The sequence below is a fragment of the Castanea sativa genome, chromosome 10 (assembly GCF_040712315.1).
Source record: "Castanea sativa cultivar Marrone di Chiusa Pesio chromosome 10, ASM4071231v1".
Classification (NCBI taxonomy): Eukaryota; Viridiplantae; Streptophyta; class Magnoliopsida; order Fagales; family Fagaceae; genus Castanea; species Castanea sativa.
In genome coordinates, this window is record NC_134022.1 from 19,950,270 (window position 1) to 19,960,145 (window position 9,876).

The following is a 9,876-nucleotide window of genomic DNA, read 5'->3' on the forward strand; positions in this document are numbered from 1 at the left end:
TCAAAAAATTGTCGTATACTTTACGTAAGAAGACTGTACTATGTCAAAATTGAACCACTACCAATGTGGGTTGTAATTTTTTTTTTTACCTAAATAAATACTTAACAGTAAAAATTAAGCTTTGTCCAAAAAAAGAAACTAGAAAAAGAAAAGCATATATACATTGGACTAGTTTTATAACCAAGAGCAAGAAATCGTGTAAGAAGTAAATAAATGGAAATGCTACCAAACTATCAGAAACGACAGCGGACACATTGTGAGAAGGATGGAGTATTTCATGTCTTGATTATTCATTTAACTAGCTTGCCACATGCCAATCTAGTGATTAAAATTAGCTGTGATATCACGGTATGGATTCACTAGCTTCAAGGAGATAGAGGAAACGAAAAGAGAATACATTGACATGAAAAGTGATTAATTTGAAAAGTTCAAACAATATTAACCAATGGAACTTAATTACACATATAGACAGGATATATATGCAAGGTTGTATGCAGAGTTACTATATAAAAGAGCTTTTTATAAAACCATTCACATGTATTAAATTTTTTTTTTTAAAGTAATATGCTTTTTTATTTATTAAAAAACTATAATAGATTTATTTATTCAAAATCACATAGTATATATAATAATGGAGAAGAAAAAAGATGGGTATTCTTCAAGCCAATCAATTCTCATTTTCTTTTACAGCACTAACAAGAACTAAAACAACTCGATTATATTGCAAATAAACACTAACAAAAGAAATAGAATGAAAATTTCTACAAATCAAAATTTTCATTATATCCTGTAAGTTGCATGAGAATTTTCTTTTAAGTTGTCACATGGTAGCTAGGCTAGATGAATTTTTGAAGAAAAAAAAATTATCCTTCAAGAAATGAAAAGAATGAAAGAAGCACCCAAATTTTATCTCAAATTCACCCCCCAAAAAACTTACATAAACAAATCTCCATCACATAAACTTCATTCAGTTCCTTACAAAAATTAGCACACAATGTTTATCTTTGGTTGTTACTTGTCACAAACCAATACCCATACACAATGAGATAGAACCATTGAATGGTCTACAAATCCAAAGCCCAAATTTCTCAACCCATTATGCTAAAATCTGGCCCAAAAAGATCACAAAGAGAATGCTCCAAAACAAAAACCTAATCCAACAATCCCACAAAACCATAACATCACACCTACCAGACTCTCAAAAAAAAAAAGGTAAGCTCAGCCCAGCACAACCCAACCCACTCAAAACCAAAAAAAAAAAAAAACCCATAAGCCACGTGCACACCACGTGGCTAGCCCATGCCTATATATATACCCCAACAATTCAACCTTAAAGTTTCCGAAATATTCCCAAAATACCACTACCATCATCACAATGGTCTCCCTGCGCTTTCCATTCTTGTTTTCTCAGCCCCCAAAGCCAAAGCCAAAGCCAAAGCCACCCCACACCAAAGCCGCCTCCACTTTCCTCGCCGCCTCCGCCGTAGTAGCCACCGCCGGAGCCGCCGCAATAGCCATATGTCAAGATCCAAAAGACCCATTTCTCAAAAAGGCACTGAATTCAGTCTTCTCTAATAAGTCCAACCATTGCTCACTACCACTTTGGGGCTCACTTTCTTTAGCTGAAAACTCTTCCTCTTCGTCAACAGTGGTCGAGTCCAGGACTGGGGTCTCGTTCCCTTCGGTTCTAGACGATTCTAAGCGCCTCCTCGGAATTGGGTTAAGGAAAAAAAGCGTGTTGGGGCTCAAGAACATTGATGTTTATGCATTTGGTACCCACTTTTCTTCTTCACGTTTTTAACTTTCTTCGTTTGTTATTGGTTAAACATGCATTGTTGATTTTGATAAGAAAATGTGTTATATATGTGTGAAGTACAATTTTAGCTTTACAACATTTTCCAGTTCCAGTTACAGACAGACTTTCACTGTTGGGTTTTGGTTTTTGATATTGGGAAAACATGCATTGTTGAGTTAGATAAGAGAGGGGTCATATACGTGAAGCAAAATTTCCGAAAACTGATGTCTAAGTAGGACAGAACAGATGGAGAGGTTGTAAGAAAAGATGGTCAAAGAGATACCGAAGAGTGAGAGCTTCCTATATCTTGAACAATCAATAATTCTTGAATCAATATGACGGAGAGATCGAAGAAGATGTGAATCATAGGATATGAGCAATGTGGGTGAATTGCATCAGGAGTATTGCTTGATTTAAGTTGAAGGATATTTTTATAATACAAGGAAGTATAGGATTCAAAATGAAGAAATTCGGTTAAAAATAAGGGTGACCCCTATTGATGAAGAGATGAGTGAGAGTCATTTGAGATGGATTGGTCATGTACGGAAGAGAGCAATTAATGCACTGGTTGGAAAGAGTGAAATTCATGTTGAGAGAACGAAAAAGTTGAAGAAGACCTAAAGTAACTCTATTAAAAGTAGTGAAAAATGACATGTCAATTTAGGAGCTAATAGAGAGTATGGCATCAAATAGAATAGAATGATAGAAAGGAATACATGTAACCAAGTTTTTTGAGGATCTATAGTCGACCCCAAATTGGGTATAAGGCTTGGTTTTTGTTGATGTTATGCATTTGGTACCATATTTCTTCTTCAAGTTCCAAAATTTTGATTGTTTTTTCACTGTTGAGCTTTGGCATTTTTTTATTAAGAAAACCTGCATGTATTGCGTTGATAAGAGTTTTGTCATATATTTGAAGTACAATTTAGAACATTGATGTCTGTGCCTTGGGTAGTTGGTACTGCATTTCTTCCCCAAGTTTCACAGTTTCATTGCTTATTCACTGTTGGGTTTTTATTTTTGTTAGTGGGAAAATATGCACTTTAAAACATAGATAAGAAAACATTGATGCCTGTACATTTGGTACAACAATTCTCCTTTGAGTTCCAAAATTTCATCACTTTTCACTGTTGGATTTCGATTTTTTGTTATTGGGGAAACATGCATTGTTAACTTTAATGGGACAACACTCTTATATGTGAAGTAAAAATTTGTTTGATTTTTTATTTTTGGTTTTTAAATAGAATCTATAACAGCGTCAACTTTGTTATGTTGGCAGTTCCATAAGTTAATAAGTTTTGCTTATCAAAAAAAGTTAATAAGTTTTAAGTGAAAACTTAAAAATACAATTGTGGAAGCAATGCCAAATTGGTGGCAGTAGATTCATGCATCCTGTGTGGAAATTATTATTTTGATGCCTTATGTTGCTTCACTCAGTTGTGCCCTCTATTTGATGAGAGCGTGACGTGTGAAAGTTATTATTGTTGCCACTTAGGTGCAGGTAAGGGCCTATCATAGAAACACAACTGAGTATTAGGCACAGTTTCTGCACAATGTAGTGCTATAACTAGCATGGAATGTGTAATAGTGATATTGGAGGAATTGGAATCAATCGGAAACACTCAGTGACAATTTGTGAATTTCTGAGATCCTATTTGGCTTGTGTTTTATGTCTAAATTTAAATTTCATTGTATCATCAATAAATTCTTCAAAACAACAGGATTAGAAAAATAACCAACCTACTTATTGAGCAAAGTTAACTACATCTTCTTAACTTGCATTGATGGTATATAAGAAAAAAAATCACATCAACCATTTACTTAAGATAAAAAGCTTCCCTTATGGAAAAATTGTAAACGCAACTATAGCCAACTCATATTTGTTTTGCTCATACTACTAGGACTTATATTGCACTTTTCATGAGTACAATCAATATCTTTTGTTAGTAAAACACATGCATTATACTAAAGTTTTACTATTCTCCATTTTGCCTTTGTTCAGGGGTTTATGCTGATGATAATGACTTAAAAAAATTTCTGAGTGAGAAATATGGAAAACTATCCAACCCTGAGTTCAAGGAAAACAAGGAGTTTAATGAATATATCATTGAAAATGATATATGTATGACTGTTAGACTTCAAATAGTCTACAGCAAATTGAGCATCCGTTCTGTACGTAGTGCTTTTGAAGAGTCAGTAGGGAGCAGACTGCAAAAGTTTGGGGGATCGGATAATAAAGATTTGCTTCAAAGGTGAATCATTGTATGACTTATAAACATCTATTCCGTACTTATGGTAAATATGAGTGTCATTATATTTGAAAGAATGAATGACTTAAAATTACTAAGAACTTGCATAATTGGAAGCCAATTTACAAAAGAGCCAGTTTTCCAAAGCTTGCTGCCTTAAAGGGGGGCCAGTGTTCTCCTCTCTCCCCCTCCCCCCTAGTTCAATTTGTTCAGAAAGTCTTATATGTTATAGTTTTTGTATCAGCTTAACATCCAGTTCCATTTCAGGTTCACTTCCCAGTTCAAAGATGAATATAAAATACCACGGGGATCTCTGATAGATCTGTCAAGGGAACAGGGCCATGTACTTTGCACAAAGAGTAAGGTTTTCTTGACTTCAAGTTGTATCATAACAGACTATGTTGTTAGTCACTTTTTTATTCTGCATGAGCTGTTGATTACCTTTTGCTCATGTTAGTTTGCACTTATTTTACTTTCGGCTATGGCCTTTATAAGTGCTAAGACATTTGGAACACAATAGATTTAACTTTTTATATATACAAGCCATAGTAAATTACCCCCTAATCTTTAGAGGATAAGCAGTAGTTAAAATTGCACTTCCTTTTAGGAAAATTTAGTTGTTGAAGATTGACATCTATAAAATAAATGAAGGGTAAACTGCATATTTGGTCCCTAACCTTTACGCTCTATGTCAATATGGTCCCTAATCTTTCAAATGTGTTAATCTGGTCCTTAAACTTTTGATATTGTGTCAAAATGGTCTGTGACGTTAAGTAGTGGATGAAAAATGCTGACATCCAAAACAAAAAAACAAAAAAAGTTTATTGCCACATTTACGGCCAACTGTAGTAACATGTCAATATAACCTTAAATTAAAATTTTTTTATAGACAATCAAATAAGTGAGTAACACAGCACGTGAGGAAAATTTTGGGATCAAAATCCCTAACTCACGACTGTAGGACAATTCGTTAGGGATTTTAGGTAAGGACCCAAGCCATGATGGTAACACTCCAGAAAAGGAGTTCAATCCCAAGCAGACAACTTCCAACTGCCCCAAATAAGCCAACTCGTTGGGCAGAGAGCCATGAAAATTGCTGTTTCTGAAGGATAAATGAGGGAGGAATGATAAGTTTTCCACTTGTGGAGCAATGGTTCCTGCAAGGCCCATGTGAGAAAGGTTCAAGGTAGTGACTCTAAGGTGTTTGGCACCACAAGAGATCCCAATCCAGTTGCAATCAGAGGTAGAGGTAGACCGATTGCCTGCCAAGGTTTTGTAATTGGTAATATGGGCTTTGAGAGCAAGAAGAGCTAATTGGTCTGTGGTGATGCTGGTTTTTACTGTCACAGATAAGCTAGCCATAAAATAGTGCAACAACACAAAAAATAAGAAAAAGACAGAAATCTCCATGAGTTTCTATCTGTAGTTAGGTTGAGATGTGAGGCTAGCTATATGTACAAAACAAGTATGGCTGAAAGATGTAAATTTATATAAATAGAGAAATCAACTTTTTTATCCCAAATTTTTCCTCACGTGCTGTGTTAATCACTTATCTGATTGTTTTTTTTTTCTTAAAATTTAATTTAAGGTTATGTTGACATGATAGTACAGGTGGCAGTCAGTGTGGCAATAATTTTTTTTTTTTTTTACTATTAGCCACGTCAGCATTTTTCATCCACCACACTTAACGTCAAGGACCATTTTGACACTATCAAAAGGTTAGGGACCAAATTAACACATTTGAAATGTTAGAGACCATATTGACATATAGTGTAAATGTTAGGAATCAAATATGTAGCTGCCGGTATGGTTGAACTTCAGTTTTATCTTTTATAATATTGTTAGAACTTTGTGCTAGTTTTCACTGTTATTCCTATTAATTTCTGTAGTTGACGGAAAGGAGGTGGGAAGTATCCAGAGCCAGCTCCTATGTCAGTCAATTCTAGATTTGTATATTGGTAAGGATCCATTTGATAGACAAGCCAAAGAAGACATTGAACACAATTTGGCATCTCTCCTCCATAAGTAGACGTGTGTTGCATGAGGTTGTGGGTTCAAAACTCATTGAGTGTGTGTAACATACCAATAAAAAAAAATTCTTCTTTGTCATAGAAATGTATTGGGAAGATCTGGTTTGTAGACTTGTAGTTCAATACTAATATTAAATATAGGGGATGTGACCACTATGTTTGCAAGATTTCTGATGAGACCTTCTTGGTTTTTAATTCCAAAGTTTTCCTTTTTCATTATGGATGGGTTTTTCATTTTCCTTAAGGTGAAACCATTATCTGTCATGTTGTGTTCTTTGATAATTTACTTGTCAATCTATTATCTTGGGGAAGTTGGGTCTTTAAGATTTGGCCAGCATGTTGTTTCCATTATGAGTTAGATAGTTTGGTAGCAAAACTAGTTTAAGGTTAAACTTTAATTAAATAAGAACTAAAATAAATTTCAAGTGGGAAAATAATAATAATAATAATTGAAGTCCAATTTTATACTAAGAGACGCCCAAATCACAAACAAGACAACCATCTGTCTTTCTAGGCATATATACATTTTCAAAAATCTTGAAGACAGTGATTTGAAGGGTGTAGATAAGTTGACCTGAATTAGTAAGGTGATACAAATACCCCACAGGTCACTACCATGGCATAAATTTTCTAACTTTAACCTTTAACCGAATTTAATCTTAGTCTTTTGTATCACAAGAAATATAAAAGTTAAACCCCCAAAAAAAAAATCACAAAAGGAGATTGATGCAGGTCGTGAATTAGAATAGGTGTTTTCCTCTATTCGGTATAGTAACAGAAGCAATGTTTCCTCTATTCAACATTGAAACCCAAAAAGAAAAAGTTAATCAATATCAAATTATAGAGTGTGGAGTCCTACTTGAAGCAACATAGTAACAGAAGCAATGTTTCCTCAATTCCAGAGCTTAAGGTAAAAAATTGTTCTCGAAGTTTCCGTTCAGTATATTGTGCACATATATTGCCTATCTCATACAGATTTTTAAGGAGAAATATGAGAATAACCCTGAAGTTTTAAGAACTAAAATTGAGTTAAAAAGGCTTCAGGATGAGCTGGAGTATTATCAAAATTGGGTGAAGGAATTTTACTTGGGGGTTGCATGAAGGGTTTTTGGGTTCGATTTAAAGCAATCTGGTGGTTAAAAGTTATGAAAAAAAAAAAAGTTTTTTAAGTGTTATAGAGTCGGGCTTTGATGCCATGGCAAGTGTCTTCCACCAAAGGCGACATGTCACAAGTTCAAGTTTGGGATAAACTTTTCAAAAAATAGGAAAATAGAAAAAGGAGTAAGGCTAACCAATGACCAATCATCTCTCCCGAATCCAAACCCTGCAAAAGTGGAAATTTTGTGCACTAAATAAGATTCTTTTTTTAAATGATTTTAAAGGGATGAGCAAAGAAGAAAACGTCTATATATCAGACCATTCATGAGCATGGTTGATATCAAGGATGGAGTCATATGATTAACCTGTCATTTAAGGGTTGAATATGAAGTATTGGCATTGGGAGCTTTTGCCAATGCTGAATTGCCCTGGATCAGCCCTTGATGGGTAGTGATCATAAGCCAGATGGCCATTCTAATCACTAATTATATACCTATAAGTGAGGACTATAGAGGTTAGACTTATGATTGTGCAAAACAATACCTAGTTTTTCATTTTTGCTTATAAATTTGTAATTGAGCTCTGGTAACTAGCTTTTGTAATTATCTTCCGTCCAAGTCAACTTTGAATATGATCAAAAGGTCATATTGGAAAAAGGGGTAAGGTTAGCATTGATACCTTATACACATGATTGCGGTTGCATATGGCATTTTTGATGGATTCATAGTTTAATCAAAAAATTTGGGACAAAAACATTGTTGTTGAAGAACTCATCAAACTTTCATCTATATAATATTTAAAAGTTTAAATGTAACATTTATTGTTATTATGTTCTTGTTGAGTCACATTCGCATAAAATTTTGGTCCACTTCAGTTTATTCGGTCCAGTTCAGTACACTTCAGTCCCGCTCGGTCTATACAGTCAACTTTGGTCCCTTTTGATCCATTCAGTCCGTTTCAGTCCAGTTTGGTTCACTTAGATTCAGTTCGGTCCAGTTCAGTCTGTAAGGTCCATTTTGCTACCTTTTGAGCCATTAGGTCCTTTTCAGTCCATTTTATTCCAATTAGATCCAGTTCGGTCCACTTAGGTCCATTCCGTTTATTCAGTCCCGTTCATTTAGTTTCAGTCTAGTTCTGTCAATTTGGTCCATTAACGTCCACTTAGGCCTATTCAGTCCATTTCAATCTCTATTGGTCTATTTCTATCAACTTCGGTCCGTTTGGTCCATTTCTTTGATTCAAATAGAACTTATTTATTTCTTTGTGGTTTCATGTTGGAGTACACCATATACGATGAGAGTGGAATTAATAAATAATTGTCCAACATATGGATGAAGATTTCTTATATTCTCTATTTAGTTACACTGGATTTTAGAAATGTCTTAAAGATATTTATGAGAACTTAGCATTTGGACCACAATAGATTCAACTTTTTGTACATGAAAGCTACAGTAAATTACCCCCTAATCTTTAGATGATCAGCAGTAGTTAATATTTCACTTTCTTTTTAGGAAAATTTAATTGACACCTATCAAATAAATGAAAGATGCTACAGGCATGGTTGAACCTTCTCTTTTGTATTATTGTTAGAACATTATGTGCTAGTTTTCACTGTTATTTCTATTAATTTCAATAGTTGATGGAAAGGAGGTGAGAAGTATCTAAAGCAAACTCCTATGTCAGTTGATTCTAGATTTGTATATTGGTAAGGATCCATTTGATAGACAAGCCGAAGGAGAAATTGGACACAAATTGGCCTCTCTCCTCCATAAGTGGACGTGTGTTGGATGAGGCTGTGGGATAAGACTCATTGGGCCTATGTAACTTACTAATATAAAAAAAAAAATTTCTTTCTTGGCATCGAAATGTATTGGGAAGATCTAGTTTGTAGTCCTAAATATTAAACATAGAATGTGTAACCACTATGTTTTCAAGCTTTCTTATGAGACACTTCTTTGTTCATAATTCCAAACGTTTCCTTTTTCATTATAGATGGGTTTTCATTTTCCTTAAGGCGAAACCGTTATTTGTCAATATTGTGTTCTTTGATAATTTACCTGTCAATCTACTATCTTGGGAAAGTTGGGTCTTTAAGATTTTGCCAGCATGTTTTTTCTATTACGAGTTAGACAGTTTGGTAGCAAAACTAGTTTAGGTTAAGCTTTTATTAAATAAGAACTAAAATCAATTTAAAGTGGAAAATAATAATAATAATTGAAGTCCGATTTTAGACTAGAGACCCCCAAGTCACAAACAAAACAACCAAGGTAGAAATTTTATACCTTTAACCGCAATTTAATCCTACTCTCTTGCACTTTTTCTAATGTATCACAAGAAATATAAAAGTTAAACCCAAAAAAAAAAAATCACAATCCTGACAGGAGATTAATGCAGGACGAATAATAGAGATACAGAAAGATAAAAGGGTTGTGATTTAATAATAGAGAACATTAAACAACACTTCATTTTGCTTCTTGTTTTTTACCCCTCTCATTTGGTTCTTCTGCTGTTGACTCATGTCGTTTTTTCTTTTCATTTTTAAATTCATAATGGAGACTTTTAGTCTAAAAATTAAAATCAAAAAAATATTTTGAGAACCATTTATTAACAGACTTGCTTCTTCTTTTTTTTGATTTATCTCAGGAAAAGATCTAAGAAAGCAAAATCAAATGGAATGTCACATGGCAAAATGGGTCAGAAAATT

General features: G+C 34.0%; 1 protein-coding gene across 1 annotated transcript; it reads left to right on the top strand.

The window, feature by feature from the left end:
- Positions 1-1,340: 1,340 nt before the first annotated feature.
- LOC142612576 (fatty-acid-binding protein 1) lies at positions 1,341-6,293 on the top strand. Its single transcript, XM_075784675.1, has 4 exons — positions 1,341-1,772; positions 3,798-4,047; positions 4,312-4,403; positions 5,934-6,293. Exons 1-4 carry the CDS (start codon positions 1,376-1,378, stop codon positions 6,071-6,073), a joined length of 879 nt encoding a protein of 292 aa, XP_075640790.1. The 5' UTR covers positions 1,341-1,375; the 3' UTR covers positions 6,074-6,293.
- The last annotated feature ends 3,583 nt before the right edge of the window (positions 6,294-9,876 follow it).